At 36.3% G+C, this 15,610-nt stretch overlaps 1 protein-coding gene across 7 annotated transcripts in view; it reads right to left on the bottom strand.

The window, feature by feature from the left end:
- Positions 1 to 15,610, bottom strand: part of USP32 (ubiquitin specific peptidase 32) — an 85,357-nt gene that overhangs the window by 42,568 nt on the left and 27,179 nt on the right. For 5 of the 7 annotated variants that reach the window (XM_026071364.1, XM_026071362.1, XM_026071361.1 and 2 more), the window contains exons 3-5: positions 10,891 to 10,996; positions 10,198 to 10,316; positions 5,101 to 5,260 (exon numbers count right to left, since the gene is read on the bottom strand). In XM_026071364.1, coding sequence (XP_025927149.1) covers positions 5,101 to 5,260; positions 10,198 to 10,316; positions 10,891 to 10,996 — 385 coding nt within the window. The remainder of the gene's footprint in view (positions 1 to 5,100; positions 5,261 to 10,197; positions 10,317 to 10,890; positions 10,997 to 15,610) is intronic. The other 2 variants (XM_026071365.1, XM_026071367.1) reach the window with 1 other exon arrangement.

The raw sequence follows: 15,610 nt of genomic DNA, 5'->3' as shown, positions 1-15,610 counted from the left end.
AACACCAAAATGACCCGGCCATAAAAAAAGCAAACACCACCTACATTGCATCAGAAGAAATATTTCCAAGTGAAGGAAACCAGTGAGGTCTCACCTGGAAAACAGCAGCAACTTACTGCCTCACAGAGCAGAAACTGGAGGACACAGAAAACGACTCTGATGAATAATAAAGGGAGATGAAGCACCCCGTCTGAAACAAAGCCTTGAACTGGGCTCATTTTACTTTAACAAAAAGGCCAAGAGGAAATATAACAATCTTCTGCCTTTATACTGAAGGGTAAAAGGGAAGGAGAACAGGGACTCTCTGAGATCAAGGAAAATATTGACAGAAAAGAAAGATATACACTGCCCACAGATACATGTAGAAGATTTACTGGAATAGCTTCCCAGTAATATCAACTGGAAAAAAAATAAGCCTCGTATCGTATGGAAGGAATACTAGTCGCTCACTGGGTCTGCACTCAAGGAGGCAGGAGACCTCCATGTCTCTCTCCTGTTCCTATGTGACTGTCTGCTAAATTAAGCAGCAGAAAGCCGTACTCTGCGGGCAGAATGACCTCAGTTCTATTCCTGTAATTAAAAGAGTCCTAAGCAGCCACGGCATGCAACAAAACGACATCCCCCAGTGGCCAAGAATTGTTGTATTACTGAAGTACTACGCTTGGACTTGGGTACCAGAGGAGATTAGATGTTTAGTTTGTAATTATTAAGGATATGTACTGATTTGGGGGAATATTGTCCTACCGAGAATTTTAGTGTTAGTCAATCTCTGACAGGACTTACCTTTGATTTAAATGTTTCACTACATTTCTATTCAAGGTGACAATAAAAGAAATAAAACCAAGAACACCCAGTCATACTACAAAACTGAGAAAATCCAAGCTAGTGCTACTGGGTCATTATGCAGGTGGAGGAAGAGACTCATATCCCTCAAACTGTTTTGGGGGAAATATACCAAAGGTCCAAGAAAAACTTAAGTTATTTTGCTAGCTTTCAAATGAAATGATTCATATTCATGATTTAAGTGAAATGGAAAAAAATTTGATTAAAAGCAGCAAGTATGAGCAACTTCCTGTAACTTCAAAATTTAATTTCTAATTATGTGTTGAGAAACATAATTAAAGTCATCTGCATTCTGAAACAAATGTTATTTACAAGTGAAAAATTAGAATTCCTTTGTTTTCCTGATATCTCGCCTCATTAGGCAAATTTAAATGGAGTCACTGATGCTTTGCAATAAAGTGTTTGCTGTCTGTTTTTAAACCAATGTTAATAACTTTCACTATTTTTATCACGGCAATTTTTCTAGTCTCTGACATATTGTTCAGGACATTTAATGGCAAGCACACGATGAGAGGCAGCAGGGCCAGCAGAACGGTTTGCCGCTTGAGCCAACTGATGTCCCAAGAGAGGGCGCAGCGGCCCAATTCCAGCATCCAGGTGATAAATTTGCAAACTGCATTAGGAAGTCTTACAAATTAATTTTCATTTCACACTAGAATAGATTTAAAAACCTTCAGTCTTTCAGTATACTCTAATAATGTTCATGTAGGTTTACTAAACATTACTGCACTCATTCGTTCTCCCAGAAGACAACTATTATCCTAGTTAGAAGCATCGCAAACAAGCCTCTGTTTAGTGAAAAGGAACTGTCATAACAGCCCTTACGGCTTTCTATGATCAGCTGTGGTAAGAATACTGCTATACTAAAATTTTTTATTATTTAGATTGACACACCTATATGTGTATATATATATATATATATATATATAAAAAAAATACATTATTAATTTTTTTTTACTTTCACATCTGATGTATGATATTCCTATACAGCCTCAAATTACATAATAGATGATCAGACACTTTATAAAAAAAGTATTTGTGAAGATTTGTGGGAAGCAGGTTAGTTCACCAGCACTCATCTTACTCTTAAATTCTGACCAGTTTTTCCATATTTGTCAGTTGAAAGACAATGAATTGCAGACATCATAACATAGGCAGTAAAACCACATTCTGTTTTTCTCATTGCTAGTTTTAACTGGAAAATAACAATTTAATTTTATCTTGAGGTCCAAACATACACCGTAAGCTCCAAATTTAGTTAATTATATGGAACCTGTGGACACTATACAGTTCAAAACATTCTACATGTTCAAAAAGACATGTAAACTATACAATTCTCTTGAATATAATGAACAGCTTGACCTTAGATCTGACATGCACTTGAAGACTCAATAATCACTTCAAAGACTCTCAAATATCTTACTTAATTTTAGCTTCTTTTAATCCTAACAATTGAAAACTAATATTTCATTCAGTTCTATCTTCATTAAGCCAATCAGCCTATAACTTATAAAAATAAGTTGCAGGTAAAGAAACAGAGTATTACCAGTCACCAGAAAACATCAAATTTATCAGTGCTCTGACCTACTACATAGCAACACAAATGTTTTTTTTTTTTTCGGGACATAGAGTTTGTGTTGAAACACTCAGAGATACAAAATTCTACAAATGTATTTCATGAGGCTTTAAAAATCTTGCAACTTCCCCACCAGAACGTGTAGCTATACAAACCACTATACAAACACAAGTAAAAGAGCAGCCATGCACGTTTCCTAGAAAAGGAGGAAGAGTAGACATTTCCTCCTGTAATACAGTTTACAGTATCAGATGCAGCAATGCACAGAAGTGTTATGAAATTATTATAAACCAACTTGATCACAGAGAGACTAAAACCAAATACATGAAATTTACTTGTATTTCTAAACGTTAAAATATAAGAATTACGAAAATACAACTTTCTAAGAGGCAGAGTGAGCTGATTTCAAGGTTAATGTTTTCAACAAAGATGATTACCGTGCTGAGGTATGATCACTGAGCCTACCACAAAAATTTAAACACAGAGCGAGACAGTTACTTTGTAAGGTTGACAGTATATGCAAGAGCAATTAAGCAAGATTTGAGACTGTATAGTTGAATATCTCAAAGAGCTAACTGTAAGTTAAAGGGGACAATCGCCGTTAAATTGAAAACGGACACTACTGTTCCTGCAGAGGCATTCTCCGGCAAGGATTACAGGGCTGAAACGTTAACATAATGTCACCTTGACTTGTTGATAGGTCCCTGCAATCAAAGAGGCTCAAATGTAAACAGGGGTACTTGAGGCAATTTGATTTGACAGAGACTGCTGAAGTAACTAGAATTCTGTTAAGCCAAAGGCTGAAAAATTTGAGGAGAAAGTGAAAACACACACTCTACAAAATGAAAAGAAAAAAGCAAATAATTATACCACGGCAGAAACAAATGTAAGATGGACCCACTAAAACAAACTTTTCCAAGAACCGAAATAGATTGTCTGTCTTATTCTTTTCATTTTAACAGGCTTCTCTCTCACCCACTCAGTCATCTTAATTTTGTTTTTAATTAAAGCCCTTCAGTCAATGTCTCAAATTTTTGGTTCAGAAGTGAAAAAAACCCTTAGCCTGGTAAGCTGAAGAAAGGCTTTCTTCGTGACACAAGAAAGTAGGTGTGGGTGGGCTAAAGAAGAATATTGTCCTCTTTAGTCTAAAGACCGTTTTTTCCCTGAATTATTTAATTTGCACATCTGCAACACACAAGGGAAATAGCTGGGCCTGGCTGCAGATGGTAACAGTGACAGGCATATCAAAAAGAGAAAAAGTGAGAATGGTATTAAATACAAAGCATAAAATCCATTAAAAAAGTAGCTCTTTAAAATTTTAATTTTTTTATTATAAATCTCAGTTTCAGTATAAATAAACTTTTTGCAAAAAGCATAGCAAAAAATGTTCAGAAAAACTTCAATTTCAGAACATGAAGAAAAAACAAAGTAAGCTCTGAGGTAACATCCAGAGCCTGGAGTGAACCTTTCCTTGAATACCTAGGGCAAAGGACATTTGACAGGTTTGGAGGCATAGCACAGCTCAATCTGATGCAGCTTGAGAGATTTGTACCATGGTTGATGATGTAGAATTCAAAGAGAGGTTTTTTATTTTACCATTGCCCTTTCTCTGCTTTGTCTATTAGACTTCATAGTATTTAGTTGTTTTCTGTAACCTCAGTGTCTACTGCAGTCTCTCACGCAATGTAAATATATTACCTGTCTATAAACTTCTAATTTTATTATGCATTTTCATTTCAAATAATCACAACATGATTTTAATGCTTGTATTTAAAACTTAAAAAACACAAAACAAAAAAGCAATTAAAAAAACACACACAAGCCCCCCCCCCCACCTTTATTCAAGAACCCCACCCATCAGATTATATGCCATGCTCTCACCAAAAGAAGTCTATGACAGTGCATGGAGCAGAACCAGGTTCCTCAAATCACAGATATCTCAGTAGCAAACACCCTTTCTCTCCTAAGGATATGACAACCCCCAGGAGCTGACATTGTATGTATGGCCAACATTGTATTTGCATAGAAAGTGTATTTTATCAGCCCTTTATTCTTACATTTAACCTAAAAAACAGCTGCTCCTTCTTTTACATCAATATAGACATAAGAAAACACTTGTTCTTTTGAGATCATTTCTATATGCAAATTCTGAACAGGTTTCTGCTTAGTTAATTTAGTTGCCTGACTACATCACATGCTAGGAATATTGCTTATTTCACTACAGAAAACAAATTAAGAGGTAACGCTTATTTTTGAGAGAAGCATTATGTTCAAAACTGTGCCAACAGTTTTGAGATCTACTGTATCTAAGAGAGCAAATACAAAATCTGTATTAATGTTAAGTTCCTTCAAAGGAAGGTATTTATCAAAGAGGTTTTCTTTTTTTTTTTTAATTTACTTGGTAGCCAGCTTCTATAAGAAGCATTGTAATCTCACTACTGTTATCTCTTATAAATAATGACTCACTATGTCCTTGTACGTAACAATGTTTTACATGTCACAGCACAAAAAGCAGAGAACAAATTAGCATGGAAAAGAAATTTATCTTGCTGAGCAGAACTGTATGTATCTAATCAGAGTAGTGAGATTTAACGAACAACTACTGCAAGGCAACAGTTTAAGTTTGCGAACTCTGAAATGGTTTTAAAAAATATGCATAAAAAGAACCATCATTTACTTACAGTGTGTGACTCCAGCAAGGGTTTGATAGAAGGTCGGGGTATCACTATCATCAGTGAGTGTCACATACACACCTCCAGACAGCAGCCAACGAGAAAACGTGAAAGCATCTTTGTTGTGTAACAGCCAAATCCTGAACTTCTCGTAGTTTACCTTTTCACCCTATGAGAAAAGCAAGAAGTGAGCTGTTTTTCTCCCCTTTCTAAGTATCAGTAAACAGGAACCATACAGCTGTATGAACAAGAGGTGGGATAGTCTCCTATAAAAATAAGTACTAAAATGATTTTTGTGAGACCATGCTTGTTTTTTATCCTGAACGATAGCACAGGGAGGGAAATTAGACTCCTCTGAGTCTCTCTGCATTTCAACCACCTACTCAGTGTGGCCTTTGGAAAGTTATTTACTCTGAACCTCAGGTTAAGGGGATTATGAGAAAAATGGTCACTTACAACTCACAATAACAGGGGTTATTTTTTATGAATTTAAATTTATTATGACTGATGCTCTTATGTCCCAAACCAACGGTGCTATAAAATCATAAACATTCTGTTATATCTACGCAAGTGTACAAACACCTAATATAAAAATTCAGATTTGTGACTAATCATACTGTTAGTTATTCAATGAAGCAGCATGTAAAACTCTTCCCCTCTATCAACCATAAAACATTTTGAAGAGTATATGTCAACATGACGTTCACAGTATCTCCTAATTCAGTCTCTCTTGCTGGTTGTCTCACATGGAACTGTGTGTTCAGAAATACATAAAAATTCAGATTTCAGAGTTCAAATGCTGGAGAGGCTGTTTAAACCATTTAGTTGAATTTTTCTCAAGCTATGGCCATGAAACCATAGAGATCAACAAACTTATTTTTACAGGATCCACAAAACTAACTAAAATAAACCAAGACTATTGTTAATAGACAAACTCATTACAGAAGGGTCCTAATATCCATGGGAAATAAGCAAGGGTTGTAAACTATAAAAGATTTCAAGCCATTGACTGGTTAAACCTCCCTAATATCACAGACTATTAAACTTTACTGAATTACACCTTTACAAAATCCAGTAATTTGCTTTTGCCTATAGCCTATCTGAAACTGCCAATTGGAGAAAACTGAAAATCTGCTACTTCCTTTTCAGGTTGCTCAAATGGTTAATCACCATTGCTGTTAAAAACTTTGCTTCATATTCCAATTAAAATGGATTGTTTCAGGTTCCAGATCCTAGTTCTTTTTATGCTTTTCCCTAAGATTAGAGTATTCTAGTGTTATATTTTTCTCTGATAAATACATGCAGCTACTGTAATCAAGTCACTTTCTGAGCCTCCCCTTAATAATAAACAGAGGAAACTCTTTGTGCTTGTTGCTAGTTTTGCAACCCTGTGTCATTTGGGGGGAATATTCCCTACACCTTCCTGTATTACAACTGAGGTACAAAAGTTAACCTAAGCATGTCAGAAATAAACAGAACTATGATAGAAGATTGACCAAAAAAATGTCAGGAGGGAATATCCTTTCAGAATACCCAAACAGTTGCAAAAAACTCCATCTGCACTGCTACACATTTATTATGACACCAGAAGAGAAACATGGGGCGAAAGAAATGGAAAAATAAAAGGTCTGGTGTTTCTTTTCTGTGGGTCTTAGGTAATAAAATGTTTTACAAAGGTTCATCAGCAAGATTCAAATTGGCAAAATTCACCATCTCTTTATCTGTTTTCCTTTAAGTACATGCAAGCAAGCAATTTGCCAGTCCCCACCATTACTCGATAAAGTCATACAAATTAAATGAGAACACATTTTTTAATTTCTACTCTATTGTAAGATTTACACACATGATTCAGAAAAATTAAGGTGCCTTAAAAATGCCTTAGTAATGCCTTGGTAAACAACTCACCAAGCTGTGAAGGATCTGGAATTTTCACAGACCTGGTGAAATCAGCATAGCTCCAAGCAGTAAAGCCTCCAGACGTGGAAGCTGCAATCTGTAGCTAAATCTTTGTGTTACTTGTTATACTTCTGGTTTTGAAATCACTCTACATATATTCAGTAATATGCTATAAAATTTCCTCACATGAGATCACTGTCTTTCAAAATTTGTTAACATACTCAAACTGTAGAATTATCAGTTAATATCTAGAGGGATTTTGTTTTTAATGCTTTGGCACAAAGTAGTTTATTTTCCTCAGTTCACTCAATTATTTATTTAGAATAAAACATAAGTACTCAACCTAGCTGGGGGGTTGGGGGGTGGAAATCAACAAAATAAATCAGAATCAAAACAAAAACAATCAAAATGACAAGTTTTACCAGGAGGTAGCCTTCATCAAAAAACCACAGAGGAGAAAGACTCCCTAACCTTCCAAACAGAGAAGAAAGGTACAACTTATGAACATGATTCACTTGCCTCTCCGTTGTAAAACCTGAGGGTTGTGCTACTCGCTCATTTGCCTTTAATTAAATTGAACTCTATAGCAGAACACAGGGCAGACTAATCCACTGGATGCATGTGACAAAAAAATGGTAAAAATCCCCCAATACTTACAGTTACTAATCACAGACTTCCACGTGCTAATAATTCAAGGAAGTCAGGGTGGAGTCTACATTGGTATTTCACCTTCAGCTTAATCCGTATAAATCCACACTAGTCATGAGAGCAACAGTCCTACCCTGTTCCTCCCAGCACTGCTCTGATCCCTTCTCTTTGGCGATAGCAGTCACATTAGTGCAGCCATGTGACAAAACAGAACTGGCTGAAAAACAACCTAGAAGCTTAGGAGTTGCAGCAAAATGGGTTACTTTTCAGCCAGATCAGCTTCCCAGTCCAGTTCAGCAAGGAGTCACAGGAATGCTTGAGCCAGCACAAGGGTAGAGAAATGAATGACAGTGAGGAAAAGGGTAAGCCAACACTGGGACTTTGCAGGATTTGCAGGACTTAACCAATTACAGAAATACCACTACCAAATGAACAGAGAAGCTAAATGTAGCCCACAATGTAATTTTTCATTTCTATAGCAATTTAGATCAGACAGAAGATTATTTTTTTACTACCTGTTGCATTCTATCTTTCCTCCACTTTTTTCCACTGTTTTTTTGAAAATGGAGCAAGAATTGTGCCGTGTTTCTCTAAGATTCTCTGCTGCTCCAAGTGATTAGAGAAAGAAGGAAGATGAGAGACAGGAAGGCTTTGGACAGAGGGGAGAACCACACATTTTGAGCAAGCAATGTTTACAATCAAGCCACGATGGAACTTAAGCAACTACAGCAACACAGATATCACTAGTGAATTTGTTTCCTGTGTTTCAGAAACAAGAGGGAAACAAAGGCAGATATATTTTAAAGCTCGTATTTCTAGTTGAGTACATGCAATAATTCTGCAAGAAAGAATAAAAGTCCCTATAAACGTCATCCTTGAAATCATAACTCATCTGCCATATAGCAGGAAGGAAGGCCTTCCTACAGCAGCAACATAAAACTTTCTCACTATCCAGCAATGACTTAGTATGATTAACAGGCCAGCAAACTCTGCTGAGAGGGTTATTACACTATTTTCATTTTGAAAGAAAATCGATATAGAGCATTTTCTTGAAAAAGAAAATAGTATCAAGTCACACAGATACTTCTCTTCCTGCAACATCTTCATAAAGTATTTTTAAATTTCTTGGACAGTATGCAATTAACTTTTAGTGCATAATTCATCACGCCATACTGATGGGAAATTATAAATAGGAAACACTGAAGTGGGTCAGCTTCAGAAACTGGACGGCTGTAAACATGCGATTTGAGGTTACAGCCAAGAATGAAGAATGTAATCATTGCCTATGAAGCCATCATAATACCAGCACCAGAATAAATGAGTCTGCCTCAGCCAATGCTTTTTACATGTCTTCTAGCATAAAGTTATCTTCAACACAATACAGTAAAATTTAAGGTAATCAAGTACTCTGAAACCCACAACTGAAGCTTCTTCTCCTCAAACAGCTTTTCAGCGGAATGTGTAATGCCTACATTTTGCTGGTCTATACCCCTCTGACAACAAAGGACAGGAATTGAATCAAACAAACCTGACAATTCATCAGGATCACTATTGGCAAAGAAGCATCAGCGAATATTTAAATGTAACACAGCCCATTTTAGGGGAGGACTTCACTGAGCTTCAAAGATTACATCTCTCAACCAACCTAGAGCATAAATAAATATTGTAGCTCCTGTCAGGCACAATGAGACAAAAGTTACAGAGCTTTCGCTGTTGAATGCAACAAATCAGTGATGTAACTGGAAATAGCGATGTGTTCTCAAACTCAGACACTTGGCCCAACCATCTATTTAAAGACTATTACACTTATCACTAGCAGGTTCTGCTTGAATTTAAAAGTTATAGAGAGATGGCTTTCACACACAAAGTACAAAGTTTTACACATGAAACTTAAGATTCATTTGGTATGGGTTAAGAGACCGTGAGAGGAAAAAAAATATATTCACAATGGCAGTAGTCAAACATTTGAAGAGGTTGCCCAGAGAGGTTGTGAAATCTCCATCCTTGGAGTTATTCAAAATTTTACTGGGCAAGGCCCTGAGTACTCTGCTGCAGATGGGCCCGGCTGTTAGCAAGAGGTTGGATGGGAGACATCCAGAGGTCATTTCCAACCTTTTTATTTCAGAACTGTATTCCAAAACTCTTATTTTTTGAACAACAACTGCTGGTAGGCTTTCTTATAGCCAGTGAGCAGATTTTCTTTCCCCTCTCAGATCTGTGTTCAAGATTTCTTTCCTAATTGCAATAAAATGTCCACAATAAGCAATAAAATCCCATTAGCAATATTAATTTTTAAATATGATAACACGGTTAACCTTAGGAAATGATATCTTTCAAACTAGCATACTAAGTAAAGCAGTATGGAGAACACCTACATTTACATACAAAGTTGCTATACACATCAATGCAAATCACACGCGATATAAGATAAAAAACTCTAAACTTGTACTCTGTTTGAACAAGACCAATTTGCAGGCATAGGACAAAGGAAAACAAACTGCCCAAAGTAATAGTAATCTTCAATTTTTGTAAATGCAGAAGAATAAAACCTTTATGAAATACCTCAGAGAAACATTTCTTGAGTGATTCTGGGACTTTCCCATCAACCACATGCAGCATCTTCTCCATCTCTTCACGGACAACATAACTCCCAGATTCATTAGAAAAGAGACTGAAAATGTCTGAGGAAGAAGAGAAATGTTTAAACAACTACAGTAGCTACATTTTTCAGACATTAAGTTTAAACTGGCTGAAAAGGCCAAAAACTGTGCAATGACTAAAGCACTAGAAACCTTTAGATTCATTCAACTCCAGTACAGGTCAAAGTTTAGGCTGAGAAACATTTCTTTTTTCTTTTATCATTACCCACTAATCAAAAGGAAAGTAAATTCAGATTAACAAGATAACAAAACAACAGAAGTCAGTAGGCAGATGCTTTCATTCATTTTGAAAAAGATCAGTGCTGTCCTCCTTTCTCTGCCCATATGCAATGCTCAACAGTCTTTCTGTAGGATCTTAACATTTACGTTCATGATGAAATATCAAATATTCCACTTTGAGTATAGGAATCTACAATGTATTGAATTTCAAGATATATAGCTAACAATGCCCAAAAGTGATACTATATTGGCAACCATGCACGCTCTGGTTACATACAAAAACAGTTACTGAGTATATCACAATATAAGCTTGCTTCATGAAAATGTATTTTACACACTCTAGACTCTTGTTATGCTTGTAAGTTAAGTTACTTACATTTTGCTTTCTCTTCCTCTCTGCCTCTTGTAAGTAGAACTAATCCGACTATCAAGTTATTGAAGTGCAGCCCTTTGGATATTCCCCCAAATGAACAATAGATAACCTAGGAGAACAGAACAGGAAAGTTAGCAAGTCTTTAACCGGGAACAGACACGGAGAGAAGAGATGACAACACTGAAAGCAACAAGTTATACTGGGGTTTTATTTTACAATTGTTTTTTAGGTTTATTGTCTCACATTCAACTAAACATGCTTTTAATACTAAACTGTGTTACACTTGCATTCACTTTCCCAGTACCTATAAACCTAAACCAGTTTTTAGGATACACTAAAATTCAGGAGAGAAATTTCAGTCTTATTTGTTAAGAGGCAGATACTTTTCATAAATAGCAGTGAAAAAGAAATTTTTACAAATCCTCCATGAAGATAATTTCTTGTTCATTCACAGGTCCCATTTCATCATTTCCCCAGCAAGTTTCATTACTTGCTTATAATCCTGATATTTGTACCTTCAGATATGTAAGCATCCATGACAGAAAACATGCACACACAAGAGAACATGAAATAAATCACTAAGATAAGAAATATTATACACAAAGAATTCCCCGTTTTAGAATAAAATTAAAATATTTCTCTTGGGCACAGTTAGTAAACAGAAAACAATGCAACATAGTTCAATGAAGAGACTGATGCCTTAACTTGGAGGCAGAATAAAACAAAAGGTTGATCTTGTTTCATTCAGAGCAAGACATCACAGAAGGGCTCTGATTGTCTATTTTTTAACAGCACAAAACCTACCAATGTATTAGACTCCCTCATAAATAGCAGAATTAAGATCATAAACCTACTGGATATGTCCACTGAACACTTTAATCATTAAATTACCTTTGAAAAAACACAGGAATAATTCAAAACTAGATTAAAACAATCAAAACTATATTTATAACAGAGTTTTGTATGCCTCAGAAGAGAAAAGACTGCAGACACATACTGGAAGAACATGAAGCACCTACATTTGGGCTTACTTGCAGACTTCTGCGATTAACACACACAAGGAAATTAGCAATTCTGCAGTTTTGGTTTGGTTTTGTTTTCAGTACCTTCCAGCTTATTCCCCCCCATTCATTGCTAATTTAAACCACATATGAAAACAAGCATTCCTTTTTTTTATTCCTATTCTTATTTTCCTGTATGAAAACCAGTATTCATGTAGCAGGACTATGAATGAAATCAGGAAGCCAACTTGGATTCAAACTAACCATTTCTGTTACCAGGTTTCCCTAACCCAGTTCACTCAAAGTGGGTGACTTCAGGGTGGAAATAAGTAGCTCGGGTTAAACTAACTGTGCAACTAGTACAAAATAACTGATGCAAAATAAATGATATTTCAGTTGCAAAAGAACATTTAGATCCTACCATAATGATGTAGGACATTTTGCTTAATCAAGGGCAATCTTTTATCAATTTGGCCTCTCAAAGGAGTCAGACAGCAGAACATTACAATGAAGTGGAGTACAAAGGAAACCAATTCTCAACAGGCTGAAAGCCCTTTGCAAAATTAAAGTTCTATGTCTCCCAAACCAAGGCAGACAAAAGTACCACATCATTCACACAGGTCTATATGCCAGCAGGCTGTTTGCCAAAGACCTGACAGGCATCAATATTTGCTACTCTAACTGTAAGCCAAGAAATCTGTTAAGTACTTCAACAGAATTTGTGCCTTCTACACTGATAAAGCAAAATTTAAGTCTACATTTGTTACAAAAAATTTTATTTCTCTCAAAATAAACAGCTGAAGACTGGAAAGAAACTTCAGAGGAAATGAAATCTTCCTGCAGTATTAAAAACAACAACTTCTGAGGTCATCTTCTGACCACTATTTGTTATTAATAAGAGAAAGTTTCACTTTCTGAGTAATTTAATCTTTTACAAATATTTTATTATGAAATATTATTGTAAATCACAAAGTGATCACAGCCTGACACACTTCAGAAACTTCTGGTTCGTGATGGGACCATACTGACAGCAGTTAAAGGGAACCACTGTAAATAGGTGCAATAACACCATAGCGGGGCTTTTACGAGATGTCAGTAAGGTAAGTGACACAAGCAGAAAGATTCTGGGGCTAAAAGGCCCCTCTCCCTACACCCTCCAGTAACAGCAATGTCAGTGCTGCCACCAGAATTCTCAGTCTTACAGTACAAGTAAGGAAAGGGTGGAAGAGATGGCTGAATACCAGAGTCATGCGACTGAGTCATTAGCTCTTACTATCTCAGGTGCAGATTTCCATCTCAAGTAAAAACCAAGACAGGACTGGGAGTGAGCAAAGACAACTGTGGGCCTGTCAAGGGCACCGCAATGGATAGATCTGGCTAAGCCACATAGTATTGTAGTGGCAAAATCAAGAAAAGGAAACACCTGAGACAAAATAGCTACATTAACTACTGTAATTGCCCCTTATGCTTTGCTTATAAACAAGCTGTGGAAAATCTACCAGTGTTGCCATTCCATCAACAGGAAGCAGAGCAGCAGAATTCATTGCAGCATGTGTTCTACATCACCTTCAAAGGTGCCCATCAGGCAACAAGGCAGGAATGAATTCTAAAGTCTTGCTCACCTGAGTACCATCACAATTACTACCGGACATAACACTGAATCGGACAGATTCCTTGGAAACACTTACCTAGATACAGTTTTGTGTGTTACCTTAGGTCCGTCCTCTCCTGGTCTATCCAACAAGCTACCACTTTCATTACTATACATTTAGACTATTACAGGATATCTGAAGGCAAATAAATTTAAATTAGGCTTCTAATACAGAAGGATCTCATTCTAGGGAAGACATTATGTATAACCTGCGATTTCATTCTACTATACTTAAGACATAGCACTACCCAAATAGATTAACTTCCCACAGGACGTTCAGATCATCCTCTTCTATTACTTCAGTTTAATCCATTACAAATGCGGAGGGGCTAAATTAGTAGAACTAAATTTGTGCTCTGTTTGGACACAGTGATTGTATATGCTTCACAGACAATGTCATGGCAGAGATTTGATTTCCACGCTTTCTAATCATTCTGATTTCACAAGATGCCTTCAAGGCTACACTATGTATGTAAGTGATTTTCCTTCAGTCGTGAAAATAAGTAATTTAAACACTGGAATCATAACTGTTTTAAAAATACACAGTTAGCTCAGCTGGCCAGCTGAACACTACAGTTTCAGTCTTAATATAGCTACTTTTGAGCTAAAAAACACTAGGAGCACAAAATGGGACAGAATTCTTATATTTCACATTAATGTAACTTCTAAGACAAAAAAAGATACATGGGTGAATGAAGCAGTGAAATCATGTTTTCCTCATCACAACTTATAATAAAAGATGATCTTTTCTGACATGTTATCCTTCATGGATAACTAAAGAGTATAACCACATGTTTTCTTTTATATTTAAAAAATGGTGATTTGACTAAAATTATATAGTACATAGAGTTTGGAAAAAGAAGTCATCACAGGACTCAGTTTTTAATTAGCTGCACTGGTATAATTTTAGAATAATTTATGTTGATTTAAATAAGTCTTAATTTCCAGCAATGTAAATGAAGATGGCATTCTCTGTCTCTTCAGGCTTCCAGACTTCTTGACTAAGATTGTTTTTCCCCATAAACTCAAGAGCGGAACTGGTAAAAACAAATGTATAGCAATACTCAGCAATTCAATACAACTCCTAGCATTTAAGCTTAACCCATTGATGGAATTGAGACAAGGTGCCAGACTGTACTGGATGAGTTAAGTACAGACAATTTCTATTCTGCTGACTACCAATAAAAATGAAAACCTTCAGTGAAATTAAAAACAGACAGCTAGGAGCAGCAAATCACCATAACAAGATTTGGTAGAGCTTGTCGCAGAATCACAGAATGGTTGAGCTTGGAAGGGACCTCTGGAGATCATCTCGTCCAAACCCACTGCTCAAGCAGGGTCACCTGCCCTGCAGACTGCCCAGGACCCTGTCCAGACAGCTTCTGAATATCTCCAAGGATGGGGACTCCACAACCTCTCTGGGCAACCTGTTCCAGTGCTCAGTCACCCTCACAGGAAAAAAGTTTTTCCTTATGTTCAGATGGAACTTCCTGTGTTTCAGATTGTGTCCGTTGCCTCTCATCCTATCACTTAGCAGTGCTGAAAAGAGTCTGGCCCCATCCTCTTTACACCCTCCACCTTCTGTCCACCAAAAATTAAGCGTCTTCACTTCTTTTTACAAGAAGAATAGAAGCAAATCTTGTGTTTTATCCAAATTTACAATATTCAAGCTCACAGATATAGCTAATATACTGGCTAAATACAAATACTGGAAGTTCACCATAATTTGTACTAAAATTTTGAGATGCCAATGTTCCCAAATGGCGAGATCATATCAGAAAACAACCGTGATTCTTCCATTAATTTTACTTCACCAACTGGAAACTGAGAACTGAGAGTTAAAAGGGATAATCATCACCAAAGCTGTGTCCTTAAGCACAGATTTATTAAAACAGTAGGAGGTAACTGGTAGACAGTATTTGAAAACCCATAGTTTCTATTCCTGACCACAAAGTTTATATCATTCAAAGCATTAAGTTAATTCTAAGCACTGGAATAAAAGGGATACAAAAGTACAAATGAACTTAATGTAAAATTCTAGACATTTTAAATTATTTCAAACCAATCATAT

The sequence above is a fragment of the Apteryx rowi genome, unplaced genomic scaffold (assembly GCF_003343035.1).
Source record: "Apteryx rowi isolate R43461 unplaced genomic scaffold, aptRow1 scaffold_324, whole genome shotgun sequence".
NCBI lineage: Eukaryota > Metazoa > Chordata > Aves > Apterygiformes > Apterygidae > Apteryx > Apteryx rowi.
The sequence above is the reverse complement of the archived record's forward strand: the minus strand, read 5'-3'. Positions and strand labels throughout refer to the sequence as shown.